The sequence below is a fragment of the Dunckerocampus dactyliophorus genome, chromosome 1 (genome assembly GCF_027744805.1).
Source record: "Dunckerocampus dactyliophorus isolate RoL2022-P2 chromosome 1, RoL_Ddac_1.1, whole genome shotgun sequence".
Lineage (NCBI taxonomy): Eukaryota > Metazoa > Chordata > Actinopteri > Syngnathiformes > Syngnathidae > Dunckerocampus > Dunckerocampus dactyliophorus.
This window is the reverse complement of record NC_072819.1, coordinates 20,769,378-20,795,660: the sequence shown is the minus strand read 5'-3', so window position 1 is coordinate 20,795,660 and position 26,283 is coordinate 20,769,378. Positions and strand designations below refer to the sequence as shown.

The 26,283-nt window shown below is 40.6% G+C and overlaps 1 protein-coding gene across 2 annotated transcripts in view; it reads right to left on the bottom strand.

Moving 5' to 3' along the window:
• mgll (monoglyceride lipase) overlaps positions 1–18,758 on the bottom strand; it is a 51,888-nt gene extending 33,130 nt beyond the window's left edge. The window contains exons 1-2 of one of the 2 annotated variants that reach the window (XM_054770142.1): positions 18,588–18,758; positions 17,254–17,398 (exon numbers count right to left, since the gene is read on the bottom strand). In XM_054770142.1, coding sequence (XP_054626117.1) covers positions 17,254–17,381 — 128 coding nt within the window. In that variant the 5' untranslated portion in view covers positions 17,382–17,398; positions 18,588–18,758. Of the gene's footprint in view, positions 1–17,253; positions 17,614–18,587 lie in introns of those variants that run through there. The other variant, XM_054770135.1, reaches the window with a different exon arrangement.
• Positions 18,759–26,283: the final 7,525 nt, after the last annotated feature.

The window sequence follows — 26,283 nt, the reverse complement described above, 5'->3', positions numbered from 1 at the left end:
TTTCCTGACAAAATGAAAATAGCTAAAGTAGTTCCAATTTTTAAAAAAGGAGACAAACATCAATTTACAAATTACCGACCAGTTTCCTTATCACCCCAATTTTCCAAAATTATCTAAAAACTATTCAATAACAGGTTGGACAAATGTATTAATAATAATGAATTACTTGCAGATAGTCAATAAGGATACAGAGCTAACATTTCAACCTCCATGGCACTGCTTGAAATTACGGAAGAAATTACCAACGCCATGGACCACAGAAAGTGTGCTGCTGCAGCATTTATGGATCTCACAAAAGCCTTTAAAATAATTAATCACAACATCCTAGCAACAAAATTGGAAAGGTACGGAATCAGAGGATTAGTTTTGAACTGGGTTAAAAGCTACCTAACAGGAAGCAATTTGTAAAGCTAGGAGAATACACATCTGCAAGTTTAAATATTATGTGGAGAGTACCCAAGAGGTCAATACTGGGACCAAAACTGTTCAATTTGTACATCAATGATATCTGTAAAGGGGATGCACGGTGGTCTAGTGGTTAGCATGTTGGCCAACACAGTAACAGCCTGGAGATCGGGAAGACCTGGGTTCGATCCTCCCTTGGGCATGTTCTCTCCGTGTGCGCGTGGGTTTTCTCCGGGTACTCCGGTTTCCTCCCACATTCCCAAAAACAGGCATGTTAGGTTAATTGGTGACTCTAAATTCTCATTCTCATATGAATTTGAGTATGAATGGTTGTTTGTCTATATGTGCCCTGCGACTGGCTGGCGACCAGTCCAGAGTGTACCCCGCCTGTCGCCCTAAGTCAGCTGGGATAGACTCCAGCATGCCCCCGCGACCCTAATGAGGATGAAGCGGTAAAGAAAATGGATGGATGGATATCTGTAAAGTGACGAAAGACTTAAAGATGGTATTATTTGCGGATGATACCGCTGCCTTTTGTTCTGGGGAAAGCACACAAGAGCTAATCAAAAAAGTCACAGATGAAACAGCCATATTAAAAAGATGGTTTGATAAAAACAGATTATCCCTGAACTTAAGTAAAACTAAAGTAATGCTATTTGGTAATAGCAGAAAGGACACGTACGACCAAAAACAAATAGACGGAGTGGAAATTGAAAGGGTGAAATACATTACTGGGGATCATAATAGATGAAAAAATGAGTTGAAATCTCACATCAAAAATATACAACATAAGGTGTTGAGAAATACTTCAATATTGAATAAATCACTCCATACTCTTTACTGCAAAAAAGATCAGTGAGGAGAATCCATAATGCCGTGTATAGAGAACATACAAATGCCTTATTTTTAAAATCACAAATGTTAAAATTTGCCGATTTAGTACATTTTCAAACAACTAATATAATGCATAATGTCAACTAATATAATGTCATACAATGCTTTTCTACAAGAGAGCAGAAATATGATGGTAGGGAAAAAATAAACTTGAAATACTAACACATATGTGAGAGCAACGCTAAAAATCCAAAGCATTTCAGTATGTGGAATCAAATTATGGAACGGATGGAGTAAGTAACTCAAACAATGCACTAAGATGAGCATTTAAGAAACAATACAAGCAGTTGATGTTTGCAAAATACAAGGAAGAAGAGTTTTGAACTTGGTTTGTTATGTTTGTCTCTATTCGTTATTATTTATTATTACACTGACTATTATGTATGATTTCTATCCATTATGAAAAATCTTATTAATTACATCATCATATTGTTACCTTATTCTTCTATGTACGGTATTAACAAATCACAAATGGAATACAGGAAGTGAATCAAATCAATTTAGCGATTATCATGACAGGTCCAGCAGTTGGCGGAACACGGTGTCTTGCACTGCTGAGAAAGGCTAGTCATCTCATCCGATGAATTAAACAATTGTTTGGCTTGCCCAGCGACACACCATGAGACTTGAAAACTCACCGTGCTCCGTCAAGCGTTTGTGCTTCAAATTTCGTTTTAAATTAATGCTATTTAACGTGCTACCCCCTCAAGATATTTTTCGTGGCATGTGTTATAGGATGCAAACTGCACATCATTCTCACAAATGGCATATAAGTTCCAATAAATTCCACATGGCAGACATGTTTGTTTAGGTTTGCCACTGCACGCCTGCAAAGTGTGAAGGAAAAAGAGTTGGGGGACACTACGCGAAACATTAGAGCTGGACACTACACTGCAGACAGTGCAAGCTACAGGTGATTGTTTTTTGTGGTTGTGTGAAACCGATAGGCATATGCTGATCATATGCCGATACCGATCAGTGGCTGATCAATCAGAGCATGATAAATCAATTGTTATTGGTGGGTTCCATTTTTAAAGGGACCTCAACTTTCCATTTGTCTTTTTCGATTCCTCACGAAGGTGCCATCGTGTCTGACGAATGACTGAACAACACATAAGTGAATTGAGATTGGTTGTATGCTATGCCCCAGCAGTGGATAGGACTTACAGTAATAGGAATTGCTTTTGCAATAAATCATAGTGTAGATCTTTTTGAGTAGTGGATGTCTTGACACAGGCCCATTTTGTACGCTGTATTGTGAGTCCCTGACTTAATAAACCAACTTCCACTTCTTGAAAGGTGAGCTGTGGTGGTGCATTTCATGCATTTCAGTTAAAAGTTGACTAATTATTGCAGCCTCCAGCAGCTCCGAAACAAGGTTTTTGGAAGTCTTACACTGTCAGTGCATAATAAAGAGCAGAGAAGCTCTGAAACGCCCGAGTGTTCCTCCACTCGAAAACTAAATCCTCAAGTGCAGAGAAGAAACTATTTAGTTTCAATCAGTGAGCAGACAATTAGCTGAAATGTATTCAGCGACAGCATTAAAGGGATTGTTCGGATTTTTTTTACATCAAGTTGTATGATGTCCCCATCAGCAGTGTAGTGCATCAACAGTGACTATATATATATATACAGTATATACTGTATATAGACTCCTGTGACTGCATCTCTGGTGACAGATTTCAACCAGAGTTTCCAAGATGTTTCTGTCATTGAAAAACAAATCAAGCTGTTCTCGACGCCCTTTGCGGTGGGAAGAGAATCTGCAGTTAGAACTGACTGAAATGCAATGTGATGATTCTCTGAAGAGTAAACATCAGCTTCTCTCCCTCTCTGACTTCTGTCAGAGTTTGGATAATGCCCAGTTTCCTCTGATGAGACGCCACGCAAAAAGAATGACGAGCATGTTCGGCTCAACCTACACATGTGAACAAACATTTTCTCTGTTAAATCAGAACAAAAGAAGACAGTACCAGAGTGAGTGACAGCCATCTCCGTGAAGTCCTTCATGTCTCAACCACCAAACTTTCTCCTGACATGGCAGCCATCCTTCAACTCAAAGGACAGCATCACTGCTCCCGCTGAGTGCAATGTCACATTATAGGCGAGTTCGAAATACACCATTAGAATAACACAGCTCCAGTCATGACACACAAAGTCTGGTGGATTTCATTAGGTGCTGTTGGGTTCTTTCAGTGTGTTACATTACCTGTCACATAAGCTCATATCTGTGCAGTGTCATGTCTACAAGAACCATAATGACCAGAGCAGCACGTCAAACAGAACTCATTATTTATGATGCACATATCAGCAATTCTTTGTTTACATTTTGGTCTTCTTTGAAGTTTTGGGTTTGGTGAAGTTATTATGTTTTAATAAATAGATTCATAAAATCAATTATGAATGAATTTTATACTTTCATGCATACACTTTATGTAATTCAATTTGTCTATTGTTCCATATTACTCCTTTGGAAAAAAAAAACTAACTGTAAAAAATTGTAATGATTATATTGTAAAAAAAAAATATATATATGCCACCTCTAATCTGAGGCCCGTATTTTTCTGTATTTGGCCCTCAATAAAAAAAAGTTTGGACACCCCTGCTTTAAGGGAATGCAGCAAAAAAGGGTGAAAGTGAGGTTGGGTACTGGTGGGAGGAAGAAAGAAGTTGCTGTTCATTATCTGGCAAGATAAGTCAAGACTTACTCTCCTGTTGTTGGTGCATAGAACAAGTATGTACATTCATCTATCTGTAAGTATGTGTGTGCGCGCTACAGTATGAGTGAATAACGGCCTTTGTTTTGGGTTAATAGGGCTCACAAAAACAGAGGGCCAGCAGGAGATTAATAGGGCTATTCTGGTTTGACTGGACATATACAGACCCTTTCCAAAAAATTAGAATGTCATGGAAAAGTTGTTTAATTTCCATAATTCCATTCAAAAAGTTAAACTTTCATAGATTATAGATTCAGGGTCCACAATTTAAACGATTTCAAGTATTTATTTGTTTATTTTTACATAATTTGGGCTTCCAGCTCATTAAACCCACGAAAACAGGAATTCAAAAAATTAGAATACTGTGAAGAAATCAGCCCAAATTTTGCAGGGCATGAATGTTTTAAACTGAGTGTCACACACTAATCATCTACTAAACTCAAATCACCTGCACAGGCTTCCCCAGGTGTCATTAAATTGCTTCAGTTTGGTTCAATTGTCTCAGTTGGGTTCAATATGGGGAAGACTGCAGACATGACAACTGGCCAGAAGACCATCATTGATACCCTCCATAGGATGGGTAAGCCACAAAGGTTCATAGCTAAGGAGGCTGGTTGTTCACAGAGTGCTGTGTCCAAGCATATCAATGGAAAGTCTACAGGAAGGGCAAAATGTGGCAGGAGAAGATGCACCAGCAAAAGAGATGACCGTGGGCTTCAGCGGATTATCAAACAGGGAAGATTCAACAATCTGGCAGAGATCCAGAAAGAGTGGAATGAGGCGGGAGTCACAGCTTCAAAAACCACCACATTCAGACGCATCCGGGAGCTGGGCTACAACTGTCGGGTCAAGCCACTTCTGAACCTGAGCCAACGTAGGAAGCGTCTCCGCTGGGCCAAGGAGAAGGAGGACTGGACTGTTGGCCAGTGGTCCAAGGTCCTCTTTTCCCATGAAAGTAAAGTGTGCCTTTCATTTGGGAATCAAGGTCCAAGGGTTTGGAGGAAGACGGGTGAGGAACAGAACCCAAGCTGACTGAGGTCCAGTGTGAAATATCCACAGTCCGTCATGATTTGGGGTGCAATGTCCGGTGCAGGTGTTGGTAAACTCTGCTTTCTTAAATCCAAGGTCCCCGCAACAGTCTACCAGAATGTTTTAGAGGACTTCATGATTCCTTCTGCTGAGGATCTGTATGGAGATGCAGATTTCATCTTCCAGCAGGACCTGGCCCCTGCCCATACCGCCAGAAGCACCAAAACCTGGTTTGATGCCCATGCCATCACAGTGCTTGACTGGCCAGCCAACTCACCGGACCTAAACCCCATTGAGAATTTATGGGGTATTCTCAAGAGGAAAATGAGGGACACCAGACCCAACAACAAAGAAGAGCTGACAGCAAGCATCAAGGAAATCTGGGCTTCCATAACTCCCAGGCAATGCCACAGGCTGATTGCTTCAATGCCACGTGGCATCGAGGCAGTGATTAAGGCAAAGGGATTCCCAACCAAGTATTGAAGATTGACATATCGTTTTGAAAGTACCATATTTTGATTGATTTGATGTGATCCTAATTTCTTTCTTTTTTTTCCTGCAAAAACTGAGAAGTAAATGGTGATTTCTTCACAGTATTCTAATTTTTTGAATTCCTGTTTTCGTGGGTTTTATGAGCTGGAAGCCCAAATTACGTAAAAATAAACAAATAAACACTTGAAATCGTTTAAATTGTGGGCCCTGAATCTATAATCTATGAAAGTTTAACTTTTTGAATGGAATTATGGAAATTAAACAACTTTTCCATGACGTTCTAATTTTTTGGAAAGGGTCTGTACAGTATTTCAGAGACTATTATACAGTACATGCTCCTGGAATTCAGTAATGAGACATTACCTTCACACTACATGGAGTCAGCCATGGCATGTCCGACATGACATACGGTATATGTATTTTGCATAGTTTTGTACATGTAAAACTATAACTATTCTCTATGAAATGTGTTTTGTGTTCATATTTTTGATGTCTGGTTGTTTTTTCTCGTCTCTCAAAGCAGCAGAGGTGCTTTCACATAATCTTGTCCAAATCTTCCTCTTAATCGCTTGAATAAGTTCATTTTGTCTTATTAATGAATACATATTCAGTTTCTTATATTCAGACATGTTTTGGGGATTTTTTACCATAAAATGTTTCAACTGTCATCTGGAGTCTTCTTTAGAACGGTCACCTGACCACTGCTGGGACCCTCTCCTCCAGAGGCCAACAAGTGTTGGTGGGCGTGGCCAACTTGATGGTCCTGTCAGGTCTGTCGGGTTGGTTGGGTTGAATTACAGCTGATAAGCGACACGTCACAGTGGTCAGGTGATCCTTCACACCCAGTCACACTCCATGGAAAGAAGTGCCAGTTAAAGGATAGAGACTTTCCACTTGGGGACTCTACTAGTGTCTGATAATGTTTTGGCTGCCTTAAGACAGTGGTTCTCAGTTATTTTCTGTCATGCCCCCACTGGGGGACAGATATGTTTTGCCCCCTACCCCAATTTGAAATACTATTGAGAAAATTATAATATTTATTTATTTATCTGTACTGTACAGACTGAACTCCATCCATCCATCCATTTTCTATACCGCTTCTCCTCATTAGGGTCACGGGGCACTGACTTCGGGCAACAGGCGGGGTACACCCTGGACTGGTCGCCAACCAATCGCAGGGCACATATAGACAAACAACCATTCACACTCACATTCATACCTATGGACAATTTAGAGTCACCAATTAACCTAACATGCATGTTTTTGGAATGTGGGAGGAAACCGGAGTACCCGGAGAAAACCCACACACACACGGTAAGAACATGCAAACTCCACACAGAAATGCCCAGGGGAGATTCGAACCCATCCATCCCGATCTCCAGACTGTTACTGTGTTGGCCAACATGCTAACCACTAGACAACCGTACGGCCTGAACTCGAAAATGAAACCAACAAAATGCAACAAAATGGAGAGCAGTGAAGCATTCAAGTATATTCAAGAGTCAAATTGCATGCTGAATACGACAAATTCATACATGTTGGCAGGCCTGCACTAATATTGAAAGTTCTCCCTGCCTTTCACGCCCCCCCGGCACTGCCTTAAGAACACAGTGTATAAAAGCAGAGACCATTTGTCCACTGTCCTCTCCTCAATGCAAAGCAACTCCAAACAAGCACAGAGTGAAACCTAATCCTGTAATGTCAGTCTGCCTGAAGATGACTTGGGAATACACAAAGAAGAAAAATGCACACAGGAAGTTATGCAAGGTACTCACCATAAACATTGTCACTTGAATACTGGCTTATTTTTACACTTGCGTTACGTATGTGACCAATAATGCTGTGCATTACGCCAGCTATTCACCATTAAAGCTAAGAGCGTGTGTGTGAGTGTGTTTCAATCAGACTGTATATCTTGAGCGTCCTTACTTTTTCCACCAAGAGCCACAAACAGAAAAATTCAAGGATGGGGAATTTTATTTTTTATGCTTAAACCACTCCAGCGTGGGTCAAGCTATGCTAAGATGTTGAATACAGTATACGGTATGGTATGATTTCTTTGTATCAGACATGCTTAAAAACATCATGTGGTTACATTTGTACAGTTCATGTCCGAAAAGAAGTAGGAAGAAGCAGACGTTAACACTGCAGGTTAATAGCTCTGAGACGGAAGCAATTCAGATCGGCAGCTTCACTCAACCTCCATCACCCAAACAACGTTTTCTGGCTTCTTCTACCTCCATAACACTGACAAACTCCACCCTTCCTTCATTCCTCCCAGGTACAGATAAGCACACTCACACCTTCATCTCTTCCTTTGCCTGGTTACTGTACTGCACTCCTCGCCGGGATTCCTGGCAAGAGACTGCAGAAAACCGGCTTCCTATTCACCTCTGCATCAAGGACAAATTCCTCCTCCTTATCCCCTTATCTAGCTCACTGAACTCTCACACCTCACATCACTTCCACAAACTGGTCAGGCCAAATGCAAAACAATAGATAGCAGGGCCTTTGAAGCCGCTGCTCCCCGTCTTGTGAAACACCCTGCCAGACCATTTTAGAGCTTTAAAAATGACAAAAAACAGACTACAACTAACATAGTATTAAGGCTAGATTGAAAAACCTGACATGTTATAAGTATAATAGAAAGACAAAAGTTAATACTTTTTAGAAAACATAGCGCAGGAAAGTGAGACATTCACGCAATAATGTAGCTACAGTTGTAACTTATATTGTCTCCTGCATAATTCATCTTGTCTTCATGCACTGGCCTCCAGTTCGTGGATCCACTCTTTAAAGCGTAAGACAAGCAAGCAGCGGGGAGCACAAACTCAAAACAGGGAAGGAAGTTAACCCAGACATCAGTCAGTCAGTCAGTATAATCAGTGACCCATTTACACACCATGACCTGGACGTGCACATATGACTTGTTGACCACACTCCATACCGCTTCAAAGCCTCAGTGGAACATCTGTTCGAGGCCCTGTCAATCATTACTCAGGCCCCTCCCCCTCCAGCCTGGTACCTTTCACCCACTTCCTGGTTCTCGTGAAAGGGGCCTTTCAGAGGTTGGTGACATTTAATCCTTGTCTCATTCAACCAGTTTTATGTATGTTTTTACAAGGCGATGACACATTAGCGTATGTTTGTTTATTCTGGTTTTCATGAGGAATGAAATCAATGCAGAAGTATTCAATTATGTTATCTTTACGTCCTTGAGGCGACATGCTGCTTTATCAAGATTGTACCACGATTGTCTATTATAGTGTGAACAAGTCGGACAAGTTAAGGGGAAAAAACAAACACTTCAAAAAACACTTCAATTCATGAGAATTCAAAAATGAACTTTTGACCTCGTAAATGTAGTTATATATTATGTTAATACATAACACCTCTATACAGTATCAGTCCATAGTATTTTGTATGTATCATTGATAAAGTCAATCATCCTGTGACTAGTTTTCTATGTGTGCTGTACAGTGGTACCTTGCTTTTCGTGATTAATCCGTTCCATAGGATCCGTCTACAACCGAATTGTATGAAAACTGGGAAAAAATGTTGCATAGGAAACAATGTAAACCTAATTCATCCATTGCAGACGCTCAAAAATGTTAACACAAACACTTTTATTGTAGAACAAATATAGTTATACATGCACAAAACAATTCACAATGCATATAAATGACAAACAAAAGGGATAAATGTATATTTAACATCACTCTTAACCTTGACTGAAAACCCTTGTTGGCAAAGACAGTGATGAGGATGGGAGGTGAAGAGCCACAAGGACGACACATTTGTGTTTTGCTTTGAGTTATTTCTTGAATTCAATAGCGTTTCTCACCTTCTTTATCAATGTGCTGGCACTTGCTTTGGCCCCATGGTGGGTTATTTTGCAGCCCTGATCAATAGAAAAAAAGCAGATACTTGTGGTGCAACTGCGTTAAGTTAGCATAGACAGGTGACAGAGGACTCACGCAACGTATTAATAATATGACTGGGTCACCAACACGTGAGACTCTTTTAGGCACCCGAGACCACGGTACAAGGTTCCACTGTATCTGATATTTTTCCTAAACAATGTTAAATGTATTTACTTATGTATTGTACTTATGTACGTATGTATGTAATTATGTAGTATTTTGTATGTCGCTACTGAATATTATATTAACCACAATGGCATTAAACACAGCAACAAGCTTGCTAGCTCAGTATGTCCTGGAGTCCTCTGGAGTTATTTCCTAGTTTCGCCTTTGGATTGTAAATAGGCCATTTTCAATGATTGTAAAGCACTGTTTATGCAAGGGCGCGTCTTCATTCAGTACTTCTAATTAGGGGTGTCACAAGATCTCGCAAGATTAAAACGTGACAAGAGTACTTGTTCAGAAAAAAAATGTCTCGCGGGCACTAGGCTTGGGGAAAAAAAAAACTAAATTAATTAATTAATCACATCATAAATGAAAATGAACTGATAATTTTGCCAGCCTCAATATATTGTCATGTGCATGCGTGTCTGTTTTTCTCGTCTCCTGCCTCCAAACAGGCAGGAAAAGAGTTCACTCTGTCCATTGGTTTCAGTTTCTATAGAACAACGGCACGAATGGAATGGGCCCTTTTGTCAGTCCTACAGTCTCTGTCTCGGTGGGTGGAGGCTGGGCCGCTAGCATACACACAGAGAGTAGCCTCGTGAGGAGCAACGCAAGGCAATGTAATAAAAATATATATATATTTTACTTTTCGTAAAAGTAATGGTCAAATCTTGTCCCATCTCGTCAATGTCTCGTGACATCCCTACTTCTAGTGTAATATCACATCTCAAGAAGAATCAATCGGAGTCACATGCAACATTTTGGCACTTTTTCTACCAATTGTATTGCATATTGCCGCATTTGTCTTACTTTGCACAAACAGTGTTTATTTGTGAAATGCATCCAGTGGCATCACAGTAAAATAAGCATCATGTGTTCATTCATGACACAACATCAGTTTGCGGGAGGAGCTGCTGCCTATATTGGTATCAGTAATGAAGTGCTGGACCGTATCGAATATCGGTAAGAAAGCCAACATCAAGCATCTCTAATTAATATTTATGTCATTTTTTGGTTACATATTTCTGCTTGTTTTCCTTGCCAAGAGTCTATGAAAATGTAACCCTCCTACAGACACCATGCAAAAAACAAAACATAATCCGTATTGTACGAGGCAAAATGAAGCCAAATAACCAAAAAACTATGTTTTCAAAAAAGTAGATTAAAACATGGCAGCCATACATCTTGAGTGTGTGTAAGTATGGTGTGTTGAACATTCAGCACTATTGAATGTAAAGTAAATATCCGCTGCTGCACTAAGCTGAAAAATATTTACATGCCACACACATCAGTGTTTGACCTGAATACACTCCGAGTCCACGTGTGCATTAATACAGAACAAAATATGTGCCTGCCATGAACACAGTACAAATACGTAAGTATGTGGCACTTACATCATTAGACGTATTGTGACAGTTCCAATGGATTTCTGCCCGACTGTTGTTGGACAGAACAATTCATTACCCTGACTGGTTGCTTTCCAGCTTGGACCGCATTTAGAAGCAGATGGCAGTGATCTAAAAATGATACCCTATCACCACTTAACAGCACATCTCATTACAATTTTAGTGCTGGAGATAATAATAAAACGATTCACAAGACATTTGAATGAGGCATGTTAGAATTAAAAGTGAAATGATCGCTAGTGTGCAGAAGATGCTGATCTTTACACTACCAAATACATGGAGTCACCGATAGGCCTGACTTACATTACTGTAGTCACTTTGAGCATTAGTGACTAATTTCCACCGGTGATCGGTGGTAAAACTTGGGGCTCGGCCAAATGTAATGAGCACAAATGGAACGGCTCGGTGATTAAGGTGATTTAGACAACTCCAAATATCTACACTACAACATCATCTGGAGCAGTTCAGAATCAATATTTATCAAATAACATGACAAAAATGTATAACCTTTTAAATAAAATACATCTACTCACCAGAGATGTCAATTTCTTTTCCTCATTGAGCCATTGTGGGCATAACTTGGTTTGTCGAACCGTTTTGCTCTGATCAACCAATAGGAGGACCGGAAAATGCTGATGTCACTCTGAGCCGGCTAACTGGCCCTGAGGGGCAAAACTCAAGTCTGATTGGTTAAAACAGCCCCGTTGCTAATAGTGGGTATGTAACGAGGGACAGCACTCCTGATTCTGAAGGCCAAGGACAGATCACATTGATATGGCAACACACAGAAGCTGAAATATGATTGGACAAACAAAATATAATATTTATATATATGTAATATATAATGTACACTACCGGACAAAAGTTTTACAACACTGCACTTTCTCCGGACAAAAAACCTACAGTGTTAAGATGGTCCGTCTCTCTTCCATTGTTAATTCCCTTTTTTGACATTTCTGTAGCAACAAATGACTTTCTCTAGTACAATGCTATTCAACTGATGTCCACGAGGGTATAGCACCACAGTGTGTTCCGAACACTGTTTTTATGCAGACAGAGGAGGTAGTAAGTACTCCAGAACTTGGAACACCTGTCGGAATGAGTTGCACCAACTGCCAAGGCTTGATCAACCTCCTTTTCTGCAGAACAGCTTTAAATCTTTGACCCATTTTGTGGTCCCTGAAACAGGCCTTTTTGTATAATTCTGAAGCACACATTATTTTTCAGTTTTGGGTAACATTTCCTTTTTTTAACCTCCAGCACTTCACCACTTATCTTTGTACCATTTCAAGCTACTCATTGGAAAACAATGGGGTGTTCTAAAACGTTTGACTGGCAGCGTATGTATAATATCTATAATATTACTAAAATGATCAAAAATAATACAATATAAAAATATCATACTAAAAGCAGTGCAACCAAGAAACACACTACTAAATGAAAATAATAGACTGTTGGGTATCAATGAATACAATTTCATGAAACTAATACTTGGATTGACATTGTAAATGTAGGTCACTCCTTGTGATAGTCTTCAAGCCAGCGGAGAAGGCTTTGTTGGCTCTGACTGCACACTATTGGTAACAGGTAATTCTCAAATACAATTCTCAAATAAAAAAGAAAAGATGAGTGCAACAGTAATAGTTTGAACACTTACTTTATTTTCAGTAAAGTGGCCGGCACAGTGCTTTCCTCTTCACTTGTCTTTGCCCGTTTAAGTGTTTCACCGGGAAGGCCAAGTGTTGCCAAACAGGCGACTTTAACGAAGGAAGAGAGTTTTCAAATTCTGGCATCTCCTTGGCACTATCACTAGCCATGACTCCCGCTAACCAAAGACTGGGCTGCACTGTGTTTATGGAGGAGATATGTGACTATATTTGAATATTTTATACTTCCTGTCCCTCACTTTGAATGTGTTCCATGTGGGAACTCGATACACCTCCGTAACGTACTGAAAGTTCTGTATCAAAAAATTACAAATACAGTACATGTAACAGTTCATGTATTTGCGATTTACCCTATCTTACAATGATGAACAAGGTTGTTGAACCTACCACACAATACACTCACACCCCAGAGTGATAACAGTGCAGCTGAGGGTGCACAGCTTTTGTTTTGGTGAGTAAAACCTTTGGTGCTCAGCTGAGAATTTAATTACATGCTGGCTAACGTGTCCTATGGGAGAATCAATACACTCTCTAAAGCTGTAGTATAAAAGCAGTGTTGAATACCACACACACACACACACACAAAAGAGACAAAAGGATGAATAAGCAGAGTTTAAACAGGGCTACTGCTCTTCGCCAATATTGATACACCACTGTGCAGACACAGCATTATACATATACAGTCGCCCCTCACTCCACAGCGGTTTGAATATCGCTCACTATATCGCGTTTTTTCAAAAATGAATTAATAAATGATCGCTGTTTCGTGGTTGACTATGGCTTATTATTAGTCAAAGACAATTTATATGTAGTAATGTGGTCACTAGGCATCAGTAATGATATTAGACATGATGTTAGATTACATTACCTTTCACACTGCATGGAGACGAGCTCCTGAGCCAGCAGAGCCGAGCCGACATGCCATGACTGAGGTGGAGTGAAAAAAAGGTTCTCCTCTCATTCTATGTGGAAGTGGTAAGTTATTGCCTTCTTTGTCCTTCGGTTTGAAACACTTTCTTACATTTACAGTAAGTAAATTGGAGAGGCTAACTATTAGCTCAATAGTTTGCTATGCTAGCGTTGGCCGTTTGTTATGTCCCTGTAGTGACCCCGTAGCCTGCGCAATGTGACGTAAACAAAGAATAAAAGGAGTGTAGAAGTGCCTATTGGGGTGTTATTTCATGTCTACAGGGGTGTAGTTATGTTAAAACCCGTATTTAGAAAGTCATAAACAGGTTTTCCATGCTCTAACTATGAAAATATTCAGTTTATTAATACTGAATCCTACTTCGTGGAAATTCGCTTATAGCAGTTGGGTCTGGAACCCATTAACTGCGATAAACGAGGGACGACTGTTTTCACCTTTGTTTGGCCTTCAGTGACAGAACCCTTACTCATACTGTATAAGGCATCCAGAGCTTGAGCTGTGGAGTAGTTACAACACAAAGCTATTTTAAGCCTCCTGTGAATCAAATGTTTGCTCCCAACAGGGGGAGAGAAAAGCTGGCATTCTGAAGAGGTTGTGTGGTCTTATTGCTTGTTAGTTAGCAGGACCGCACAAAAACAACCCGACTAATCTCAATTAAACTTTGTAGAGGGGTAAAAATACATTAAAGCCAGTCATCAACATCTACTGCCTCGTTCTTGTCAAGAGCACAGCAGTAACTTTATGTCCCATTTTGTAGTCAAATTCTCTCTGCAATAATGATGCAAATAATATTTCCCCAAGCAGTTTTAAAAGGTTTGCTAGTCACATACAGAAAAATACAGTAGAACCTTCAAGGATGGATCTTGAATGATTCAAAATTTTCGGACAAAATCCACCTCTAAGTCGAACAAACCTTGAGACTTTCAACCGTCATTAAATGAGATGTCATAAGCTTCACAAAACCTGAGTTCAGCGAGCACCATGGCAAACGAGCGCTACGAGCCATTGATTGATTAATTGGGAAAAGTAGCAATCAATGAGTTGCATGGAAGTACCTATACCTCCCATAATTGACATCATGTTCTCTGGACAGCAAACTAATTGAGACTGAATCTACTGGGCAGCCAAGTAGTTCAATCTACTTTGCCTGCATTGCTCTATTTCACACAATGGATGAATCGATTAATATGCTGATTAAATTACTATCTGTTTCACTAAAAGCAGGTTAACTTATTTTTACGCTTGTATGAAAAAGTTAGCATCTGCAATGCACCTTTGCAAATGATGCCTTTATTTTATCTATATAATACCTAATACAGTTTTTCGCGATTAATCGGTTCCAGACCCGACCGTGATAAATGAATTTCTGCAAAGTAGGATTCCTTTTTTATAAATCAAATATTTTTGTGGTTAGAGCATAGAAAATCTGTTTACGACTTTCGACATACTACATGTTTACGGTGAGGGATGACAGTATATTGTTTTAAAAAAGGTTAACATCTTTTTACATTTATATGAATTAACAACGTTAAAAATGTTAATCCCATGTAAACTGGGCCTGTACAGCCAATTATGGTTTTGTAACAATAATAATTTGACACTGGAACCGATCATTTCTATTTGCTCTTACTATATGCTGCATTCCAACACAAAGATATACAGAAGGTACTGTATTTATATTGGTGTATTAATTACATGACAGCAGGATGAACCCACACATGCAAACACCATGCTTGCTGGTGTAATTACCCAGACATTATTGCAGCAAATGAGTCAACAGTGTGCTGAGGCGGTGTGAAAAAAAAAGGTTGTTCATATCTTCTTGACTCCAGATGTTTTGTGGGCCTTCACATTCTGTCACGTCTTCTGCGTGTGCGACATCTGTGTTTCTTTTTCCTACCACAGCCATATGCAGACATGTGCAAAGACGCCCACTGCAGGACATTTAGGTTGAGAGATTAGAAAGAAGAACCTATTAGAAATGGTGGTCATGTGGCTTTCCTGAGTGTGTTCAAATGCATTTTGTAAGCCAAATGCACAGAACATGCACTGTTTAGAACAGTGGTGGGCCACACCCCTCAATTGAATCCAGCCCACCAGATGCTTCCAAAGTGTTTGAAGGGGTAGTTCTGATTTTTTGACATGAAGTTGTATGTCATCCCCATCAGCAGTGTAGTCCATCAACAGCAACTCACCCCGCAATTGGTCTCCTAAGTCCAGTTCTGGTCGGAGTTTGGTGATGACAAACGTAGGTCCAAGTAGTGGCTGAGGTTTCACAAGTAAGGAGTTTGGCTTCTCAAAACAATATGCGTTCAAAAGAGTAATACATTTGCATCACAAAAATGCCTACTCGAAAAAATCAGACCTCTCAAATTGCGGAAGTAGATGCGAGCGTCTTCATCACATAAACAAGAATGGAGAGGCGACAGTGCGCAGGGATACGGCGGGAAACAAATATAGCACCGAGCGATTTGTGAGGTGGATTTTTTGCAGTAGACATTTTTGTGATGCAAATGTTTTACTCTTTTGAACATATTGTTTTCAGAAACCAAACTCCTTACTTGTGAGACCCCAGCGACTACCTGGAACTACATTTTCCCTCACGGAAATTTGACCAGAACAGGACTTAGGAGACCAAGTGTGGGGTGAGTCGCTGTTGGTACTCTAACCTGCCGATGGGGATGTCATACAACTTCATGCCAAAAATCTGAACTATCCCTTTAGTCTAAACTTTTAACATACAAGCTGGCAACATGACTTGCAAGTTGTCAGAATCAATTTCATTATTTGATGTGGATGATGTTTAAAGTGCTCATGGAGAAAGGGACACAAGCACATATAACAGATTGTATGACACTTTTACAGATATAATAAGACAAATAATTCCAGGTGGACTGTTAGAATCATAGGCGGAAAATAGTGTGTGTATCAAATATGTAGTCTTTCTAACTCAGTGGTTCTCAATTATTTTCTGTCATGCCCCCACTGGCAATTTACTTGAGCTTTATGTAGGTAAACATGCATGTTAGGTTAATTGGCGACTCTAAATTGTCCATAGGTATGAATGTGAGTGTGAATGGTTGTTTGTCTATATGTGCCCTGCCATTGGCTGGCGACCAGTCCAGTGTGTACCCCGACTGTCACCCGAAGTCAGCTGGGATAGACTCCAGCATGCCCCTGCGACCCTAATGAGGAAAAGCGGTACAGAAAATGGATGGATGGATGTAGGTATGATATCTATCAATCAAATAAGATTCATACATTAGATCTACTAGCTAGTTGTAATATCTCTCTATCATCATATTAGATAGAATTACATCATACCTATCTAGTCAAATAGTAGGCAAAAGACGTTTCTACAACCTAAAAATAAGCCAGTTCTGAGATGGGAGATGCTTTTTTGTGCCATGTTGAGATCAAATTACTTGTATGAGCACAAAAAATATTCAAAATAAACTGTGACCTGTGTTCTGCACTACCACAAATGTGATACAGCCAGTATTTTAAAAGGCACACAACAAGCTTGTTCAAAGCATAAAAGAAGACATCAAAGCGTTGCATTTGCGCAAGACAACACCAAGGCAACACTTTCGCCCCTCCTCTTTCAACCTCCACTGACTGACTAACCTTGGCGGGCCGGTGGGCTCCCAGTAGCGGCAGAACAGGTGCAGTCCATCGGCGTTGACGATATGCTGCAGGTCGCTGTACGGAACTCCCTGCGGACTCCGCCGGGGAGAAGCTCCCGGCTCGGGCATGGAGGAGGGGGGGGGCTCTGCCAGAGAGAGCAGCCACAGTAAGACATCGTGGCGGTACAGGAAGCAGCCCAGGCCAGCTGCAAGCATGCAGGTCGCGGCGGTCAAGGTGTTCATTGCCCCGTGGATGTTTTTGTTGGTCTCCGTGGAGGAGAGCATAAAAAGGCTTGTGCTCACTTTAAATGGACGCTCGCCTTGATCCTAATCCTAACCCACACACTGCAACGACTAACGTTACGTCACGAGACCATATGTGCTCCATCCCCCCTCACATGATCTACAAGCAACAGGAAAGAAAAACGCTATTTTAATGCAAAATGATCATCTAAAAGTTTGTATTTTGGGGGGAGGAATGCTCATCTCCATAGGCATATTTGCAACACAAGCAATGCACTCATTGGCACAACATTAAGTACACCTGTGCAGCATATAGGGGCATGTGGGTGCCTTGCTAAGGGCATGAGTGTTGGGATCTAAATGCCCTTGTCGATAGGAGCATCGATCTTAGTAACCTTCTGAAGCAGGTCTCACCCCTAACCACTCATCTACAGCTACCCCAAACATAACAGGTTCACAAAATATTACCGTGGTTGTAGTTTTCAATGCACAATATAAGAATATTAAACAAGTACACAGATTTCTATACTGTGTTGTATGTGAGGGTTCCAGTGATGCAGCAGGTCCACTGACATATACAGTCACACATACCTCCATAGTGTTACATTGACTACACAACAATGAAGAACAGCGTGGTGGTTAAAAATAGATCGCAGTGAAGCTATTCCTATCTGGAATATGATCGGATTTCATGCAAGCCCTAATATTGGTATCCCTCAACAATGTGGTCTATGAATAAACTACTCCTGGCATGCATTTTTAAAAACGCTTTGTCACTTGATTAAAGCAACGCGCAATCGTGCACAGACCTCGCTTGTTTATTTGCCGTCAGTCCCAGCAAGCGGATCATACCTTGGCAGGAGTTCGACATGTCCATCTATCACCTCCATGCACCGTGCAAGACATGACGGCAGACTGCTTTTGCGTCTACACTTTGCAAGGATGCGCGCACAGCACCATTGCGGCACAAGTGCACCCTGACTCTTATGTTTTCGTCATAATGGCAAAAAGTCCACAACAAGATGAAAGCACTCACATGCAATGTGGACACAAGTTTTGTGAATACATGGAGATGACAGAAACACGACCGACCTGAAGTAGAGAGTCTGCGGGAAAGTAGAAGCTTCTTTTCGGATCCTCTCTCGTCCTGGTCCGCCTCTTTTGTCCCGCTCCTTGCGTGTGCTCCTCTCTGTGCACTCCCCAAGGGCACACTGAGGCCAGTGACTGTTTAGGGAGCAACCTAAAGTACTCACTCCAACACACACACACACACACACACACACACACACACACACACACACACACTGACCTATGATGACTCACTCTCTCTGACGCTAGTATTTAAACAAGCGATAGGAATTTCAAGTCAGTGAAGTCATGTTGTCTTTTTTTAAATTATATTTTTCTTTATTTAGATTCATTTATATTTAATTAAAGCTATATTTTCCCACGTTTTAAAATGGCATGACATTATATCACCTGATAAATTATATAACTGTTTGGCTATGTAGACCCTTGTTGCTGGATCAAGGTTCATCAACATGGTGCCCACGGGCCCCAGGTAGCCCCCCACGACCACATGAGGTGCCCGCCAGCCTGCTTTTAATTCAGGTTTTCAGTTAATAATGTGAGAAGACTAGAAAGAAATGCATTCTGAACTACAAAATGTGAGTTGTGGATACCAGCATTTTTACAAGCATATTCGCTTTGTTTGGGTTGAAATAAGCTATGAAAATAAATGTTACAAAAATGACTAACTCTTGGCCATTTTCATTTTGTAAAAGTAGCTCTTACAAGAAAAAACTTTGGTGACTCCTGTTTTATATCATAGAGAGATACAATTCATAGTGAATTAATTGTATTTTACCAACTTCCTGACTCAGGTATAACAGCTATCCATCGTGATTCGTATTATGTAGACAGCGACAGACAGACAGCTAGATAGATAGCTAGATACAGTAGATAAATAGATCCCATACATATTTATCTGTAGCAGCTAAGAAGGCAGAGCTTTACACTCTTCCATCGCCTTCCTGGTGAAATACGTAAACCAGTGGTTTCCAAACTACAGCCTGGGAGCTATTTGCCTGGGAGCTCACGGCAATGAGCCCGTTGCTCCAAAAAGTATTTAGTGTGACCACCATTTACCTCAAATACCATATATGCTGATCCACAGCATCACAAGCATGCTTGCTATCTTCAAAATGCCATCAATGCAATGCACCTGTGTTTGTTGTTCGTAACATACTATATGCGCCTGCCCATACCGTAATCCCAGTGGCATCATGGATCGCTCCATCCACAACACAGGACACACGTGCAATTTACTGTATTGATGGCATTTTGAATGCACAGAGATACTGTGACGAGAGCCTGAGGCCCATTATAGCGCTCATTTACAAGCATCACCTCATGTTGCAGCATCCTAATGCACAGTGCCATGTTGCAAGGATTTGTACACAATTCCTGGAAACCGAAAACTTGCATAGCCAGCATACTCACCCGACATGTCACCCATAGAGCATGGTAGGATGCTCTGGATCGGTGTATACGGTATTTGAGGCAAATGGTGGTCACAGCAGACTCTGACTGGTTTTTGGACCCCTTTGGATCACCCCCAATACAGTTAAACTACACATTTTGAAGCAGCCTTTTATTGTTGCCAATCTAAGGCACACCTGTGCAATAAACATGCTGTCTCATTAGCATGATTGATATGCCACACCTTTGAGGTGGATAGATTATGAATCATGAATGATGAATGCTCACTGACAGAAATTTAGACAGACTTGAGAGAGATAGGACTTTTTCTGCACATAGAAGTTTTACATCTTTGAGTTCAGCTTATGAATCATGGGAGCAAAAAAAAGTGTTGTGTTCATATTTTTATTGAATAAAATAATAACACAGACTTGTTTTTAAATATCCACTATCAGTGAAAAGTTTTGACAAATCTCATTTAAAACAGTGAGTAAGTACGCCCAAAATTTGACTAGTGCTATAACTGTAAACACAGTTTTTAATAGTGACAATCCTTTACTGTCAATGTTGTTACTGTAAACCCAGCTACAGTAAGGCCCACAAGTCTTTGGACAGTGACAGTTTTTTATGGTTTTGCCTTTACAGTATACACCACCACAATGGATTAGAAATAAATCAATCAATAAATAAATCAGCATGTGATTGAAGTGTAGCCTTTCAGCTTTAATTAAAAAGTTTTGACAAAAATATGGCATTTAGCATTTAGGAATTAAAGCTACAAGTACAGTATAGCATTGAGTGTGTCCAAATACACACTATACATATAAGCACCATTTTAATAGTTGGATGAAAATCCTTTGCAGTCAATAAAGCCTATGGGCATCATCAAATTTTGAGTATTAAACATTGTAGATATATTTACAAGTTGAACCACTGAAAATGAAATGGAGATTATTTACATAATGTACCTATAGCTGTAATTGCTCAAAGGTAAATGGCATATTTTTGTGGAACCTTCAATTAAAGTTGAAAGTCTACACTTCAATTACATGCTGATTTATTTATTTGTTGATTGATTTGAAATCCTCACTCAGCACCTCCAAATCTGAGGCTAAATTAAATCAGTTCCACTCAAAATATGAAAAAATAATCATGGAACTTTATTGACAATAAAAAATGCAAAAGTGGCTTTAACATGTCCGGCACATATAAAAATATACTATCAACACATTGTGTAAATGTGGTTATTTGCACAGCAACAATTAATAAATAATAAAAAATAGAAACAAATTTTTATGAGTTAAAAAGAAATTACGCGTATAACAAAATAGATAATATCAACTCACAAAACAGTTATTATAAATGAGGTATGTGGTGTTTCACACTTGTGCTTTTGAGGGTTGAAAGTAGTTACAAAGTTCAAGCTGGCGTGTACTTAAGTTGCTTGAATGTGTCACTTTCCACTGAACCCAGTTTGTGTGTTAACACTTTTTGAGGGATGGGGTATGTGGATTTGGTTTTCAATGTCCGCCTAGCAGCATTCTCGCTAGTTGATGGAAGGACGCATTCCTGAAGTGGCCCTGTACGGCGTTTTGGACATCCCATCATCACATGTGTGCATTGAGTCATAGAGGCAGTATGCCCACAGTTAGAGCACATGATCATTGAGGACTCAAGAGACATTTTTTCCACCTCTAAAGTTTTCTTAGGTTCTGGCAAAGGGGCGTTCCTGCTGCTGCCAGTGCCAAGTGTGGGTCTCCCTGATGCTGGAGTCCTGCTTGTCAAGGACTCTCCCTTATGTCTCAGTGGCATGGTATTATCAACAGTCATGCCTTCCCTGTATCTGTAAGGATGTATCACAGATTTCGGCTCAGTTTTTCTTCTTAGACTCCTGCATTCTGCCTTAAATCTCAGTGGATCAAAATTTGTGCTATGTCCCAGCTTGTCTGAAGCTTGTATTTCAGATCGAGGCCACTTCTGTGAAGTCCCGGCCCTTAGTCTCGTTGGCATGGACTCTAAATCCAAATTGTGTTCCTGTCTGTATTTGTCTGGAGGACATATCCTAGATCCTGGCCCTACTCCTTTTGGTGTTACCCCCAAAATGCTGGCTCTCAGTGGAATGAGGTCTCGATCAACAAGTTCTCCCCTGGGCCTGTATGCAGCCCGCAACTCAGCTCCACGCCCTCCCATATTTCGTTTTGATTCTCTCTTAGGTCTCAGTGGTATGAGTTCTCTGTCGATTATCACTCCTCCTTTGGGATTGTACTGACCACGTTTGTCAGATCCACACACAACCTCCTTTCTTGTAACTCCCAGACTCCTTGACCCTGTCTTTGTTTTGAGAGGAATGAGGTCTTGACCAACATAAAGTCCTTCCCTGGCCTGTACATTAATGCCCACACTCTTGGTCTCTAACTTTGGTCTCCTGAATTCTCGAACAGCTCCCCTGGTCCTATATGGAGACAACGGATGGCTCTTGGGCAATGGCTTTAGCTCTGTCATTCTGGTATCTGAGCACCAGCTTGCTCTAGGCCGTGTTTGGTTTATGGACTGGTCCAATTTCTTACCAACAGACTTCTTTTTGTGACAGCGATTGCCAATGGGTGGAAAGTTGACACTTTCCAATGGTGATTGTGAAGCTTGGTGTGGAAAAGGGGAACGTGTTGAATGTGACTGGTCAAAGGTTTGAGACCCTTGGACTCGTGTGACAAATGAATTTTCAGGAACCTTGATTGAAAATGATGGGCGTGTTGTTTTTTTTCTTTCTCGATGTGCTGGTGGCATTGGCCCAAGTCGGATATTCTCATTTGGTGGTGGTGGTGGTACAGGCCCATAATAGTCTACTGTTTTGGAGAAAGAGGACTCTTTGCTTTCCTTCATCGTGGTCTCTCTGCTGACGTCCCCTGATTTTGGTACTTTTGGGGCTTTGTGCAGGACGGGTAAGACGACTGACCTCACAGCATATGGAGAAATTATTGTCTCCTTATGGGGGATCCTGTAGGTAAAAGCCCGTCTTGTGTGTTTTCTAATGTGATTTGGTCGCTCTGGTCGAGGTATAGAAGATAGAAAGATCTTTTCATGTAGTGAAGCCACTGGGCTAGATGTAGGTTGTGTACTTGTTCCTTGTTTGGATTGTGGGTAGTCTGTAGATGACTTAGATGACTTAGATGACTTAGTTGAGGAAGATGTTAGTTGTTGAGCAACAGTCTGCCTTCTTCTGAGCCTGCAAGGTGGACTGATGCCACACATAGGACTTGTCTCATTTTTAATACTCTGATACTTTCTCTTTGGTTTAGAATACAAGAGCTCATTTGGAGGTGAGGTAGAAGTGATCATTTTTGGTGGCTTCCCCTTCAACTGTTTTTGTGACGAGAATTTAGACAGTGTAGGTGGGTCTTGCTCTTCAGGAATCTGTGTCCCTTTGCTTTCCATTTTCAACAACTCATCACAAAAACCTTTTGGTTTTGGTGCCTGAGGACCTTTGCACAGGAATGGCTGAAAATCCATCTGGAGTTTTACTTCCTTTTGACTGGGGACCCTAAGACAAAATGCCCGTCTTCTCTTTCGCCTCTCATCTTGTGGTGGTGGCATTGTGTCTGGTCGAGGAATATGAAAAACAGGTCTTTGAGGTAGTTGGGCTGTTCCAAGTAAGTCGTCTTTATCAGACACTGTTGTCTCTTTGAATGATGATGAATCATATAACTCATCTCCGGTTGACATTGTGTCATAAAGTTTGTCACTATCAGATACCTTGGTCAATTTGTGTGGTTGGAATAGCACAGGACTAGAAACATAATCAGTATCTGACTCTAGAGTCTCTTTGTATGAGGATGGCACAGAAGTGCCATCCAATTTTGGGGCTGGCTCAAAACTGCTGTCTGTATCATACATGGTTGCCTTTTGTCGTGGTGGTGGTGGAAATCGTCTGCATACTGACAAATAGGTCTTTTTTTGAGCGAATGACATTGGATGAAAGAGGTCATCAGAATCAGATGCCGATGTTTCTTTTACTGATGATGAATCAATTAAATACCCAAATGCAGTTCTTGGTCTGGTTAAGTCCTCAGTCCCATGTACAGTTTTGTTTACTGATTTATATAGGTATTCTGAATCAGATTCAGTGATCTGATTATGCTGAACTACTCCATATAGATCAACTGTATCTGACGAAGTGTCAGGAGAGAGCAGAAGTTCAGATAACTCCTCTGAGACAAGTCCCAACGTGTCTTCCGAATCAGATGCAACATACTTTAGCTCTGTTGATAAAATACCTCCAGATAAGCCACCTCTTTCTCTGTGTGGAAATGCTACTTGGACAGATACATCCTTTGTATTTGGTCCTGGTGCAGATAAGTCCTGTGCATCAATCACTTCTTGTGGTGTTGGTACTTGGACAGATGCATCATTTGTATTTGGTCCTGGTTCAGACAGGTCTTCTGTATCAGATGGAATAATCACTACTCGTGGTGATGGTACTTGGACAGATGCATCTTTTGTATTTGGCATTGGTTTAGGTAGTTCCTCTATATTAGACAGAATAGTCTCTTCCTGAGTTGATAGTACTTGGGAAGATGCGTTCTTTGTATTTTGTACTTCAGATTGGCCCTCTGTATCACACAAAATTGATTCATCTGTATCAGATTCAGTTTTCTTTCCATATGGCTCAAATAGGTCATCTGTATAAGGCACAGAGGTCTTTTGGAATGGTAACGGTGGTGGCTCCTCTAGATCAGACACATTGGTGATGATGTGTATCTGTGACATTGGCTCAACTGCACCTTCAGAGTTGACTGGGGATAGAGATGGCACTGATTCACACAGTTCTTCTATGCCACAGTCATTAATATCTGTATATATTTGTGATATTGGTCCAGATAAATCCTCAATATTGCACACAGAGGTTCTTTGTACTGACATCGACAGAAGTCCAGCTAACTCCTCAGATATTTCTTTTCTATTTAGGAGTGACGCTAACGTTGATACTGGGAATGGTCCAGATATGTTTTCCCGAATTATATTTTCTGTTGGTGTTGGTAGATCCATATCAGATACAAGGGTTTCTGGGTGGGTAGATGGCCACGATTCATATATGTGGTCTGCATCACACACAGTGATATCCCCATGCGTTTGTCCATATAAGTTTTCAGCATCACACACATCAGGCTGTGCTCCAGACAAATCCTCCGTATTTTGCACAGTGGTCTGTGATAGAACGGTTTCTGGTGATAAAACTGGACCTGATAAACTCTCATTATCTTTGTGTGGTGATACTAATTTGAAGTGGATTTCTTTATCAGCTAAAGTCTCTACAAGTTCTGCAGAAAATGGTCCAGATAGGTTCTCAATATCTGACATACAAGGTTTTACGTCCATTGATGATACTCTCTTAGGTTGAGCTTCATGATCAAAAACAGTGATCTCATTTGCAAATAAGTCCTCCTCAAACATAGTGTCCTGTGTACATGGAGATGGCACAAATGTGGGAGATCCTTCTGTATTACACACAGAAATCTCTTTTCCTGGTGATGGTACTGGAATAGTTCCATCCTCTGGATTGAAGATGGGTTCAAATAGGTCATCTTGATCAGACAAACTAGTCTTTTTCTGTGGTGATGGAACTAAAAAAATAGATGGGCCCTCCATTTCAGTTGGGCGTTCTGCATTAGGGAGTGTTTCAAATAAGTCATCTGTGTAATTTAATACAGTGTCTTTCTCTGGTGATCTTACAAGTCCAGATGAGAGTTCAATACCGGACTCAGATGTTTTTTGCTGCTGTGATGGTACTGGTAATTCCTCAGTGTCTAAAACAATGATTTCTTCCTGTAGTAAATAAACTGATGCTGTTAAGTCCTCAATGTCGAACACAGAGGACTCTTTGTCTTCTATTGATAGACATGATCGTGGTAATAGGAGTGGTTCAAATGGGTCATCTGTATCCAACAAAACAGCTTCCTTCTGTTCTCCTTCTGGTGATATTACTGGTTCATGTATTTCATCTGTATCAGACACAGTGATCTTACTGTGTGGTAGTAGAATTGGTGCAAAGAAATGCTCTCCATAAGACACAGTGTTATCTTTAACTGGTGATGGCAGTGGTCCTGCGGTGCTGTGGTCCAGTGGGGGTGGTTCATATAAGTCCTCTGCATCGGACACAGCGATCTCTTTCACTGATGACATTTGAGAAATTGTATCTTCTTGTAGTGATGGTATTTGTCCAATCATGTCCTTTCTGTCCAACTTGCTTTCTTTCTCTTGTGATGGTACCGGTTCAGATAATTCTTCTGTACTTTGAACCAGATCAAGTATA